Source organism: Aspergillus pseudoviridinutans (genome assembly GCF_018340605.1).
Source record: "Aspergillus pseudoviridinutans IFM 55266 DNA, scaffold_3, whole genome shotgun sequence".
Taxonomy (NCBI): Eukaryota; Fungi; Ascomycota; class Eurotiomycetes; order Eurotiales; family Aspergillaceae; genus Aspergillus; species Aspergillus pseudoviridinutans.
In genome coordinates this window covers 2,482,546-2,495,041 of record NW_025091283.1, presented here as the reverse complement: position 1 = coordinate 2,495,041, position 12,496 = coordinate 2,482,546, and the positions used below count along the sequence as shown (strand labels likewise).

The 12,496-nt window shown below is 50.7% G+C and overlaps 4 protein-coding genes across 4 annotated transcripts; 1 reads left to right on the top strand and 3 right to left on the bottom strand.

Annotated features, from left to right (window-relative positions):
- Positions 1–1,019: 1,019 nt before the first annotated feature.
- Positions 1,020–2,070, top strand: Asppvi_004589 (putative extracellular cellulase CelA/allergen Asp F7-like; the record flags this gene model as incomplete). The annotated part of the gene is made up of 2 exons (XM_043300539.1): positions 1,020–1,604; positions 1,660–2,070. The coding sequence occupies 2 exons, from the start codon at positions 1,020–1,022 to the stop codon at positions 2,068–2,070; spliced, it is 996 nt and encodes a 331-aa protein (XP_043156474.1).
- An 813-nt stretch (positions 2,071–2,883) lies between these two features.
- On the bottom strand, positions 2,884–3,881 carry Asppvi_004588 (putative HLH DNA binding protein (Penr2); the record flags this gene model as incomplete). The annotated part of the gene is made up of 2 exons (XM_043300538.1): positions 2,884–3,236; positions 3,290–3,881. The coding sequence occupies 2 exons, from the start codon at positions 3,879–3,881 to the stop codon at positions 2,884–2,886; spliced, it is 945 nt and encodes a 314-aa protein (XP_043156473.1).
- Positions 3,882–6,427: 2,546 nt separating this feature from the next.
- On the bottom strand, positions 6,428–7,576 carry Asppvi_004587 (putative protein N-terminal asparagine amidohydrolase; the record flags this gene model as incomplete). The annotated part of the gene is made up of 2 exons (XM_043300537.1): positions 6,428–7,323; positions 7,411–7,576. 2 exons carry the CDS (start codon positions 7,574–7,576, stop codon positions 6,428–6,430), a joined length of 1,062 nt encoding a protein of 353 aa, XP_043156472.1.
- A 680-nt stretch (positions 7,577–8,256) lies between these two features.
- Positions 8,257–12,322, bottom strand: Asppvi_004586 (putative leucine permease transcriptional regulator (SAC3); the record flags this gene model as incomplete). Its single annotated transcript, XM_043300536.1, has 6 exons — positions 8,257–8,909; positions 8,980–9,330; positions 9,399–10,403; positions 10,546–11,506; positions 11,560–11,739; positions 11,804–12,322. The coding sequence occupies 6 exons, from the start codon at positions 12,320–12,322 to the stop codon at positions 8,257–8,259; spliced, it is 3,669 nt and encodes a 1,222-aa protein (XP_043156471.1).
- Between the last annotated feature and the right edge of the window lie 174 nt (positions 12,323–12,496).

The following is a 12,496-nucleotide window of genomic DNA, read 5'->3' as shown; positions in this document are numbered from 1 at the left end:
TCTTCGCGACGCTGAGTGCATCCGACGAGATTGATACTCGTCTCGAGGAAAGCCGGTCAGTCGCTTTGAGTAATACAGAGATAGAAGGCCTATTCAATCTGCTGGTGAGAAGACACCATATCAGTGAGCTTGGTGCAAATGGACGATGTATCCCAGTTAAGCTCTGATCTCGTCTCTGAATCTTAGATAGGAGATTCGAATCGATTTGAATCCACCCAACACCAATACGGATAGTTTGCCCCTTTTCCATCACATTGAGAACTCGAGGCTTTGAATTGTGCTGCTGCCTACCTTATATCCACCGAATTAGCGCCAGTTGTCTCGATGGGCTAGGCCAGTCGTTTAATTTCAAGGGCCAAATCTTAGAGGCGAAGACTGCGGAGAAAATGATCAATGCATCATCATTCGACCCTCCGTCCGATGTATTCAAGCAAAAGAACGGACCATTCCCCTCGGCTGGGTTCCGGATCACTGAGATTTTGCAGCTTCGGGAGATTCGGTGCGTGCTATCCTCGCTGGACGTTTCGGACTTTACGATTCATTCATTCCGCTAGCAAGCCGTGGCTTCCAACTCGCCAAACAACTGGGTGCTTTAGGGCTTCTGATTCATTACACGTTTTGCGCTAATGTCTGCATTCATCAAATTGTTCATCTTATTATATTGCGTTAGATTATTGTTTCACTATCGAGTCTCTCTCAGTCTCAGGCAATATGGCCGGTCACTCAGCCCACGGAGGAGGACTCTACCCTCCTTTCTTCTCGATTGATATATACTTGAAGGTCCTCTATTTTTCTTGCTCTCTTTCTTTGCACTGCTCTTCAAGTCACTCTTTGAGTTTTCTGTCTGGTACAGCAACTACATTCATTTCTGGGATCTGAGCCCCGGTGTCCATTCATTACTTGCAACAGGAGCAAAGTCTCCAGTCACGCTTTGCATCTGAATAGCAGTCTACCACAGACTCTGCACTCTTTTTTTCCATTCTAGCTTCTTCGCCTCCAAGGCATAACAGCATCCAACAATGATATATCAGCGTCTCACCAGTCTATGCGTTGCCGCTCTGGTCGCGGCCGCATCGGTCTCTGCGAGCCCTATGTACGAGCGCTCTCAAGGTCGGTGTCGTCCCAAGTACACCAAGGGCGCCCACCACGTCTCAACGACAGATAAAGCAACTTCGTCCATGCCAGAGGCTCCTTCCCAGTCCCCCTGGCCCGTGGTACCCACTGTGACTGAGGTCACTCCCGATGCTTCCTCTTCCTCGTCGTCAACGACATCTGCTCTACCCTCTTCTACCGCTACCCAGGAACAAGCCATCGTTCCGGCAGCCCCTGTTGAGTCTCCAACAGCCGCTCCGCAGACCATTGACAAGGCAGCTGTTGCTACATCTTCCTCCAGCAGCAGCAGCTCCTCGTCAGGCGCCAGCAAGTCCGGTACAGCCACCTTCTACGGCGGGAACGTCTCCGGCGGAACCTGCTCGTTCACAGGCTACACGCTTCCCTCCGGCCTCTTCGGAACGGCCTACTCAGGCGCCGCATGGAACAACGCCGCGGAATGCGGTGCCTGTGTCTCCGTGAAAGGACCCAACGGTAAAACCATCAAAGCAATGGTACGTCTCTTCTTCTGGCAATCATGTCATACGATCCCCAACTAACATCGCCCAGGTCGTTGACGAATGCCCCGAATGCGACGCCAACCACCTCGACCTCTTCCAGGACGCCTTCACCCAGCTAGCCGATGTCTCCAAGGGCATCATCGACATCACCTGGTCCTTTGTCCCCTGCGGCATCACCTCACCCCTCGTCCTCAAGAACAAGGAGGGGACCTCGCGCTACTGGTTCTCCATGCAGGTCGTCAATGCCGCCGAGCCCGTCGCGAAGCTCGAGGTGAGCACCGACGGCGGGAAGACCTGGCAGGGGAMCACGAGAACCTCCTACAACTTCTTCGAGCAGAGCAGTGGGTTTGGACAGGATACCGTGGACGTGAGGATCACCGGCCAGTCCGGCGCTACAGTGACGGTGAAGAATGTCGGGACCAGCTCTGGGTCCTCTGTTACCGCTTCGTCCAATCTGTAGAGTACAGAGTAGGTAGTGGCGTGGCGAGGAGGGCGGTCGCCCTCGGTTGTCGCGGAAGAGCAGTTTGTTTTGAGACAGTAGCCTGTCTGCATCCGATATGTGCCTTTACTTTCTCTTCGCATATTTTTGGACAATTCAGACATATTCTGATGTTTTCATTCCCATCAGTGAAATCAACTCACTATCGTGGCTATTCTTGTAAGATTGCCTTAAGATTGCCTCATGAGTTAAGCTTGTCATTGACGACGAGGGAGTGGAATCTTCCATGAACAGCGCTTTGTCATTTGGCTTTCGAGAAACAAGATCATAACTACGAAATGGCCCTGTGTAAATCTGAGAGATCGAATTTGCAATTCCCATAACGCGATATCGCAGGCTCCATTCCCAACCCTGGTTTCGCCGACCCTTAAGATAGGAAAAAAAAAAAAAAATAAAAAAAAAATTAACACACACAAGAGGAAAAGATACGCGCGAGAAGGCAGACGACGGAAACGAGAAATCACGAAGCGCCAGGCAAACGACTCCGGGCTGGACAATTAAGGTTGTAGATCATTGGTCACCTGTCTTCTTCCAGAGGCGGTGACTTGATGGAAGACATCAGAAAATCATCAAGACGGCACCTGCAACCGAGCCCAAATCACGGCTTCTCGCAGGGCTTGTTAAAATGGAATGAAACTGAAAACGAACTAACGGAGAGAAAGAGCGGGTATGTTGGAATCTCAGCCTCCGAACAAGAAAAGATCGTAGCACATGTATGACCATGAGATAGAGAAGTAAAGGGGAAGTCATCTATCCAGAAGCGCAATTCAGCCTTCAGACCTGGCCTTGGTCGACCTCAAGAGGTTCGAGCTCTTCGGCGTCGTTGTAGTCGTCGAACTCGAGACCTGCGTCGCGACAGCGCTGAAGCCACTTTTGTGCGATATCTCCACGGCGGTTGACTTCCAATTTCAACTTGGAATTCTGAGCGCTGATCTCGTTGATAGCATGGCTTGTAGTCATGTTGTTTTGCTCCCACCGTTCGCTCATCGTTTTCTTCTCATCGTGTAGCTGGCAGATGTACTCGATTGTACGCTGTAGGATGGCACCTTTGTTCTTGTCACAGTTGGGGACCAGACGCGCCAACTGATTAATACCCTCGTTGATGGCTTCACGACGCCGGCGTTCCACTGAAATCGAATTAGCTCAAAAATCACCCCATAAAACAACACCCGCAGCTTACCCTCTTTGTGATTATTCTTGCGAATTTGGTGCCACTCAGGAGAACCTACGGAAGGTTTCTGATTCATACTCTGGGCTTCGCGCGCAGCGTAGACAGCTGCGGCGGTCGAATTGTGTCCATGAGTAGGGCCCATAGCCTGACCCATATCATCTCCGAATGTCAACCCATGAGCGAGATTATTGGCGTCGAAAGAAGGTTCAGGGGGAGGCGGATATTTGTTTTGAGGATTGTGCGCGGCCAATGCGGCTTTGGCAGTGAGAGCATTCTCATCGGAGATACCGTTCTGTGGTCCGACATGTTGGAGGATCTGCTGGTCAATGTTGAGCTCCGAAGTAGAGGTAGGGAGACCGTGAGCATCATAGGAAGTAAGAGAGCTGTGTGCGAAGTTGTTCTGAGGATCCGGGCCAGGCATACTGCCACTACTTCCGTTGGAAGCGCGGTTCAGGCGCTGAGGATCCGGGCCCGCGCTGTCATCACCCTCGCGCTTTCGCTTGTTTGTGATATTACTATCCGACGCACCCAGCGATTGGTCAGACATGATGTAGGATGCAAGGTTGGTACCCTGCAGGTTGACCGAGTCAGCAACGGCCATGATAGTGCATATCCAGGGACCAAACCGACCCTTTAGACAGAGCAGATGTATTGATTCAAGATAGGTTTCCTCAGACAGCTATCAAAAGAGATGTAGCATTAGGAACTTCCCTGCGGTCCAGGTTTTGGTGAGTCAGAGCCAAGTAATGAGTTTTAACAGCGAGGAGAAAATAAATAATGCAGGGCAGTGAGGAAGGAAAAAGAGAATATTTCTCGCGAGTAAACATCCACCGAAAAGAAGATATTGATATGCTGAGAAGTGAGAAGCGAGGAGCGAATATAACTAAGACGCGTGAGGCTGGACGCGCTGGTCTCCGCACCATAGCATCAAAACAGACATTGGATGACCATGAAATCCCAGGAACATGCAATACACAATTACATCGATGAAATCAATGTGCGCCGACAAGCCAGTTGATGCGCAACCCATCAATCAGAAAAGAAAACCTCATGGTCGCATAGTCGACATCAGAAACGCGTCATGACGGCTCTGCGACCGAGGTAACAGGGGAAGAGAGGATAGCATCACAAAATCGACCTCAACCGGCTCACGGCGGACGAGGCAGAGGCCCAGAAAAGGGCATGGTGAGATGCTTCTGGGGTCTTATTGAAGCTTCTGAAGTAGTGGAGTACGGCAGAGGGAAGATGCAATGAAAGATAGGAGTCGCGAATAGAAGGAGGGAGCTCACTGTACCTTGGGATGGTCTGTCTATCACCTGACAGCAAGTCACCTGCCACGGGCAACAACAAGAGGCAGGTATATCGTAGTTCGATCGCGAAGACCAAGAATCGAATTTGATCGCGAGGAAAGACTCAATAAGGAGACGTCCAATGCAAAGACAACGGACGGACCGGATCAGAGAACGAACTGAAAGAAGTGGCGGCTTTTACCATAGAAAGAAGGGATATTTGGAGGAGTAGAGTCGAGTAGTAGAGAGAAGCGCTCACGTGGCGAGGGACAATAATGGGAGCAGAACAGTCGAGGCGGCGGTCGTCCGGTGAGGCGTAACGACCAGAAGCGTATAAAAGTCACCTGACTTGGTCCGTTCAAGAGCCAGCAGAATGGTTTTTTGCTGTCTCCATCGGAACTTCCCCTTCCCACGCTGTTAATGAAGGGGAGTCAACTCTTGCCCGGCATTCAATATCTCTCCCATTAGCTATCTCTTTTACTACCCTCCCTTTTCGTCCTTGGATGTCATGTGCTCCAATCCCGTGCCCCCTCCTCTGCCAATGTCGCTTTTCTCATCGCTGATTGGTTGCTCGAATTACTCTGGGCGGTTGCCGGAGGAGGGGTTGTCCCGGGATCACGTGTGACTTTTAAGTCTTTTGGTTATTTATCATACCAAATCAGCATGATGACAGTCAAACAATTGTATGGAAGTTTCCTGGTTATTTGAGGGACATGACGATCACACGGAGGATACCATGCCTCGTCTATCAGACCTAGTGAATGCACTGACTCGCGGCCGTTTTCAACAACCACTACTGGTCTCAAGAGACTGGATACCATCATACCTTTAGTAGTACTCCGTATCTACACTCCTTCAGTGCTCATCCCGGTCGGGCCGACCCTCCTTTAGGGTCCTCGTAGGGAGCACGGTCCATCTGGAGAACGCCATCGTACAGTAGCGGGATGTACGCCGATGCATGCCATGCCTTGCCATGTCTCTGATGGTCTCTGTCTCTCGATTCTCGACCAACGTGCGTGGTTGCAGATCCTCAGATACAGACACAGTCTGAACTTGCTTCACACCTGATATCTGTGGCTCGCGCTTGTTCAGCTATTGCTTGTCTGCAAATACCTACTCAATTTCGGTTTACCTCAACTGCGACTCCATCTGACCTTTCGTGTCACATGCACATTCGCATTACAACCAAACTTTCCCACTTAACCCGGATGGTGCTTTCCGCAGTGTCGATCAAAGTCTTCAAGCTAACTCTCGAAGATCATTTTGCTCTAGCTTCCCTCTGAAGGTTGCATTTGTTTTAATACGCCTCCTTGTTTGGCTTGAGACAGACCGTCTGATAGGTTGCTGATGAATCGGTCATGAGATAGGCCGTCATCGCCGCCATCCGGGTCCGTCCAAGTAGGGTATGGACGCCAGTCTCGCATGGGTAGGTAGTACTAATATGTTCTCTCAAGGGGCAGGCATAGATGAATCGCTCGCGCATACTTGTCTAGATAAATCTGCGAAGCAGTAGATTCTCATATTCGTGGTCTAGGAATGGCGTCTTCCATTTGTCACATGGATACAGGAGGATGGTTATCAACCATTCACATGATTGCTGCCGCTTGAGGCAAGGTTAACCGTATTGACTTCGGGCTGCTTCACATCAAAGAGAATCAGATATCCAGAGATCGCTGCCTAAATTTGGCCAGTTCTGATATCATATCAAGTATTCCAACACATCGAGCAGACAGAGTCGAAATCATTTGACCAATCTGGAAGTCTTATTCGCCAATGCTCAACAGTAGATGTCTCATCATATACACCGTCAGAATACCCCAGACAGTATACTATAGCGCGGCAAAAGAAGCTGCAACCCTCACGTCCGCGACGCCTTAACCAATCCAAACACCGTCTTCGGATCAGCTGTAGTATCAGCAAAGCAAATGCCCTCGGTCGTCGCACCCAGTATATCCCAGCAAAGGATCTTCACATCGAACGGTAACTCCTCCCCAGCGTCGCCCTCCCGCACCAACCACGGGCGCTGCGTAATAGCGATAATCGCACTTGTCCCCGCATAGCGCGTCGATCCCTCCTCTCCACACCTATTCCCAAAGACAATGACAATCTTCTTTTCCGTTGCACATTCGGTCTCATGGCCATCAGATCCTAAATCAAGATCGTGTCGCATCTTCTGCCTGACTAGAGGCCAAAATCTCTGTATCCAGTAATTAAACGTTTCCAAATCCGGCTTATCAGCCAGCGCATCCAGATCCTCGCGGCTCATAAACGTCGTCCAGGCCATCGACAGAATAACCAGCTGGGACTTGGAGTCGATGACCCGATTTGCGAACTCCCAAGCCGTGAAGGGAGCTTCAAATTTATATGGGTTGATATCCATACATATCCCAAACGACGTAGCCACCCGAGACTTCAGCACATCTTCTCCAGAGGAACCGAAGTTAAAGACGAGCTCGTGGAACCCTCGCTCCGCGGTACCTTCAAACGCCCACGTCTCATCCGTGAAGTAGAGGAACGTCTTGCGGTAATTCAGCAGCACCTCCCCCTCCTCATCCACAACAAGCAAGGAATTGTAGTACTTCTCCTGCCGTTGCGCGCTACAGTCCCCACCTGCCGCTATTTCAATCTCGGGATACCCCACGCACACCTTACACCTGAGACGCGTAGCTGTCTCACGGGCCCACGCAGCTGATACACCCTTCCCCGCCGGCTCAAGGAACGGCCGGATGGCTTCCAGCGAGGGAAAATTGTACCCTAGCCATCAAGAACATGTCACCATTACAGATCGGATAGGGACATCACGAAACTAGAGTCCACTGCCTCCTGTTCCTGGGTACTCACCCGTCAGAGCCAGTTCCGGCAACACCAGGAGGTCAGGCTTCAGGCTCTCAATCCCGGCTTGAGCGCCCCCGACCACATTGCCGCCGTTCAGCAACTCGTTGGCCCTTTTGATGTTACCGTCGACGTCGCCCACCCTGGGGGCGAATTGTAATGTGGCGATTCGCATTCCTCTGTGTTGAAGCCTAAATACCTGCGCTAAGTACAAGGGAGGGATTGCCTTCCTGGCTCTTGGCAGAGCCGAGGTTGTAGTTAGATGCCTGGTCAGAGAGGAAGAGGCGAAATGCCGTTGGAGTAGTCCAACATAAAAAATACTGTGGACCTTGGTAGAGAAAATTGTGCAGAATTAATGACTTAACTGTCCATCTCTGAGCAGTCAAGTCAGCAAGATAGCTTGGATATGTCTTGTTTAGAAGTTCTCAGTTACAAGATGTGAAAGGACAATACATGCGCCCATGGGAAACCGAATATGGGATCATGTGACTCAAAGATACCTGAGGCATCCGCACGATCGATATCTAGTGATCGTCTCTCGCTAGTCAACTCCCAGGTCTATGTGCTTGAAGAAATATTTCGTTGCAGAATATGGGTATTCTTATAATGCAGTTATGTACGACACACTTCCAGCGCCGGCTGCTAAACTCCAAAATGTAGCAGATACATCCCTTATCAGAAGACCAAAATCCGCCGAAAACGCCGTCGCATAATGCAATCGAGATGAGAGTTGACAAAAAAAGTTTACAGCAAAACAGAAGATCGCCATGGGCTGTTTTGCAGGCGGTTTCACGCTTCAAAACTGCAAGGCTGAAGTGAGCCTTCGAGATTATGAACAGAAGGTTATGACAACACCTATTTCTTGCCTGCTCCTTTACTTTTCTTCTCCGGTGTGAAGTTCAGCGGCTTATATGCTAGGCCCTTGCCCCCGGTAAGGCGAATTCTCTGTTCCGTTCGGGACAGGGTACGTCCTAGTCCCAAGTCTCTATCAGGGGCAAGAGCAACATCGTATCCATTGACTTGGTATGAATTCGGCGACTGACTTCGGGAGAAAGAGTGCGAAGATGAAAAGCTGCTGCGCGGGCTGAAAACGGAGCTTCGAGGCTCAGGGTATGTCGACCAATGGTCGAGAAGCCTCGGCCCGCTCCTGAGTGATTCTGCGGCAATTCGGGCAGCGGAAAGGAGGAGTTCATCTTCGTCAACTTGGCGAGGCTTTGGAACTTCAGGTTTCTCCTCCTTTGTAGGCTTTCGAGCTGTCATGGCCTCAATCTGTTCCAATATGGGAAGTTTGGGAAGAGGTTTAATCGAAGACAATGCCATAGACACTTTGCGTGGAGTAGGAGCCTCAGGTTTGGCTATTTTGGGCGCCTTTGGCTCGCTCTGTTTCAATTCTTGTTCATCTTCTTCGTGGAGAATGCGCTTGCGACTTGTTGAGGAGGTCTGTCGCCTTTTATCGGCAGCTTCTTTCAGGGTATCTAGCCACGCAAGACGTCGTTCATCTTCTAACGCTAAATTCATGTCAGAGAGACCCGACAGGTAAAAGGAACGGCAATGGATGTGACCAAAAGTGCAACTCACCTGGGTTTTCGTCTTCCTTTGAGGTCGGCTCGGGGGAGACGCGAACGGAAACATCTTCTTGAACAACACCCACTGTGCTAGGTTCTGCAGGAGAGGGCAATGTGGCGCTAACAGGTTCAGGTGAGCTAGGCTTTAGGAATACTGGCCGAGGTTGCTGCTGCTCAGCGACATCTTCCACACGAGGCGGCACAGGTTCGTCTGCTGGTGCATTCTGTTCCAGGACTTCCTTTTCCTGTGGAGACTTCAAACTCTCAATCGCATCGGCTGGTTTCTGTTTGGGTGCCTGTATCTCGGGCTTCGCAAATGAGAAAACATTGGTTGAATGAACAGGGTGGACAGCTGCCGGTGAATCTGTCGAGATTGTTAGAATTCACAATGATTCTATGCCATGGACGACGTCGTAGGACAGAAGAACATACCGACTTTCGCTGGAGCGAATAGGTTACTTGCTTGCGCAAATGGAGACGGTGGGGACGTGGTCTCCGCAGGATTGAAAAGACTTGGTTGAGGCTTTTCAGCTTCCGATTTTCCGGGAAGAGCATTCTGACCAGCGAGACTGAAGACAGAGCTTGAAAACTGCGGAGCAGAGGATGGTTTGCCAGTATCAAAAATGCTTGTCGAGGGCTGAGCAGAGGTCTGGGCAGGAGCCTGATCAGGTCTAAATACTGATGGTGTTTGAAGAAGGCCGAGCGGTGAAGCCGTAGGTGCTGTAGAGGGTTGCAAGAGGTTTGGTACTTTGAACTGGGAAGTAGCTGATGCAGGGGTTGTGTCAGGCTTTCCTGGGGTAAAATTGTATGTTCCGGTCGAAAAGATCGAGGTTGGTTGCTGACTACTGGATGCAGCAGGCAAGGTTGGGGCCTTCTGCTCAGTCACCGGAGTCTTAAACGGCGTAAAGGGCGAAGATATGCTAGCAAAGGGGTTAGAAGGCGCAACTGTGGGCGCCGTTGTGGCACCGGCTGAACTAGTGCCAGAGAACAAGGACGAAAAGGTCTTGGCCGGCTCGGGAGTTTGGGTTATATTGGTCGTTTGTGTAATCGAAGAAATCGGATTGCTTTGCGTAGGTGTCGCTTCTGCATTTGTTGTACTCTGTGAAAGTTCTGTGAATGCGTTGCGCAGGCTTGAAGCTGATGCGGGAGACTCAGTAAAGACACCACCCTGCGAGACAGTACCGTTCGTTTGGATGGCTGGAGGTCGCATTTCATTGTCGTCGTCACTCACAAAGAGAGCATCATCGTCTGTGGGCGCTTCTGGCTCGGGGGCTGGTAGTGCCAGTGAGCGCTGCGGCAGAAAAGAGCTGTCGATCATTCCTAGAGTTGCCGCTTCTTTTATATTCAAGCCGAGTATAATCGCAACCATGCTTCTGCCTGCTCGCTTCGACTCGACATACTTTTCTGAGAATGAGTGTTCGGAAGACGGCTGGAAGGCTATGAATTCAATGAGTCAGTCGAAKTCAGATAGGGCCGACATTGAGACGCCTAATAGTATAACTGCCGTAATCCGGTGGGGCGAAAACAGAGCCAGTGAACGAAGGAAAGAAGGCGAGAATGTTGTCGAGATCACACGTACCAATCGAGTCAACCGGACGGTTGCCCCAGTTGAGATAAAGATTACCATGAGAATTTTCAGCAAACTGCAGATCTTGCTCTTCACAGAATCCGATTGTTTGGCTGTCTTCATCAAAGTGTAAGACTTTGGTCAGTTCGTCGACGGTCCACTCCTCATTCTTGTGCTGTTGAGAAGCGGGATAACGACAGTATCCTTTCCATATTGAACGGATAGCCGTTTGGCGCATGTGGTTGAAATAGGTTTCGGCAACACAGGCCATCAGATACGAGACAGCTGGAGAATCAACCAAGTTAAAAAAGCGTGCGTAGAAACCCTGTGCAATGGCGTTGGGTCGTTTGGCATCTAGGGTGCCTTGATACTCCCATGTGTTGCCAGCAGCGGCGAACAATTCAAGGGCTACTTGAACCCGAGGCGAACTGCGTAGCTCTGCAGGCCATTTCTGGACGCGGGCTTCTAAATCCGGTCGCTGGTCGTGAATGGAGAAGATAATGTAATAGGCCCGGAACTCGTCCTCGTTGGGAAACACAATGCGCCCTCGATTGTCGTCGTAATAGTACATCAGCGACAACATGGTATTGTTGAGTTGTTCTCGTTCCTGGTGGCGGTCAAAAGGCTCTTCGTTCGCAGGACTAGAGAGTAGGTGAAGAGACACTATGTGGAACCGGGCTATTCTCTCCAGGCATGTGACTGCTATCTTCACGTCCTCCTCCTGGGTGAGCTGCTGCACGGAGAAATCATTACGAATCGATCGTGTCCGATCCCAGACAAACTTGTGAATCAAGCCAAGAGGATCAGAACCACCAAGGATATGTCGAATCAGATAGTTGGTTGACTGAAGGAGTGCCTTCGGTGTGCGAATATCGGAAGGAAGCTGTTCGTCGTAGCCGGCAGCTGATCTTCTGAAGCGTTTGAGCATTTTCGTTTCCATATTCTGCAATGTGTTTGTCGCAGGATGAAGAAACTACAGACAGTCAGCTCTTGGATAAGCACCTATACGACATCATCTGTCTATACCTTTTCGCTTTTGTCTACCATCTTCTGGACGATGCGCTCAACCCGCTCAAACTCGGGACACATGCTCGTGCAGGTGCCGACGGGTGTAATTGCTTGATTCAGGGAAGTAGGTTGATTGGGATCCGCCATCTGCCCTTTCCTGATTGCCTGTTCCCTTTGCTTCGCCCTATCAAGCTTGAGCTGCAAGCTGTCAGTCCAGAATCCCTGGGCACTGGTGAAGATCCAGTATGGAAGAATGTCCTACCTTTTCATATCGGTCATTGTAACTGTTCAAAATTGCCATGTCTTCCACTGGCACAGCAGAGCCGTTCACACCAGTCGTTCCATTTGACGGAAATTGTAGTCGAGGGTCTCTGCTAGAATCGACCATACTCCCAGAAAATCCAGAGGCTGCCCCAAATGCACCAGATGAGCCATTCGCAAACCCAGGAAATGCCGGTTTCTGCTGCGGAGCCTGTCCACCAAATGGAGAAGAAGAGGGTTGGCTCTGCTTCAACTGGGAGAAAGGCGATGCGGCAGCTCCTGCGGGAGCCACGTTTGAGTCCGGTTTGCGCCAGGTGTTAGTCGCGGGACCAGCGCCTCGGCCATGACCACGGAGAGATCTCATTGCCGACGAGGCTCCTCGGCCTCGGCCACGCGCGTTGGATGATTTGGACTGGTAGGGAGTAGCCCGACTGAATGATCCACCGCGCCCTCGACCCGCCTGGGCCGTTGTTCCATCTTTCTGGGCGAGGCCAGCGAACGGGTTCGCTGGGCCTGCCATTCCAGGTAACGTTGTGATAAAGAAATTGAAAGATCTCAGAACCTTTTCACCAGGAACGTCAAGTCGTAGTCGTTCGTTTATCGTCTTCTTCGGAGATGGATGTTGATTTATGGATTAAGGAAAGGAAGCTGGTGAATCAGGTATCCTAGAAAGGCCGACCTCCAATAATAGTTC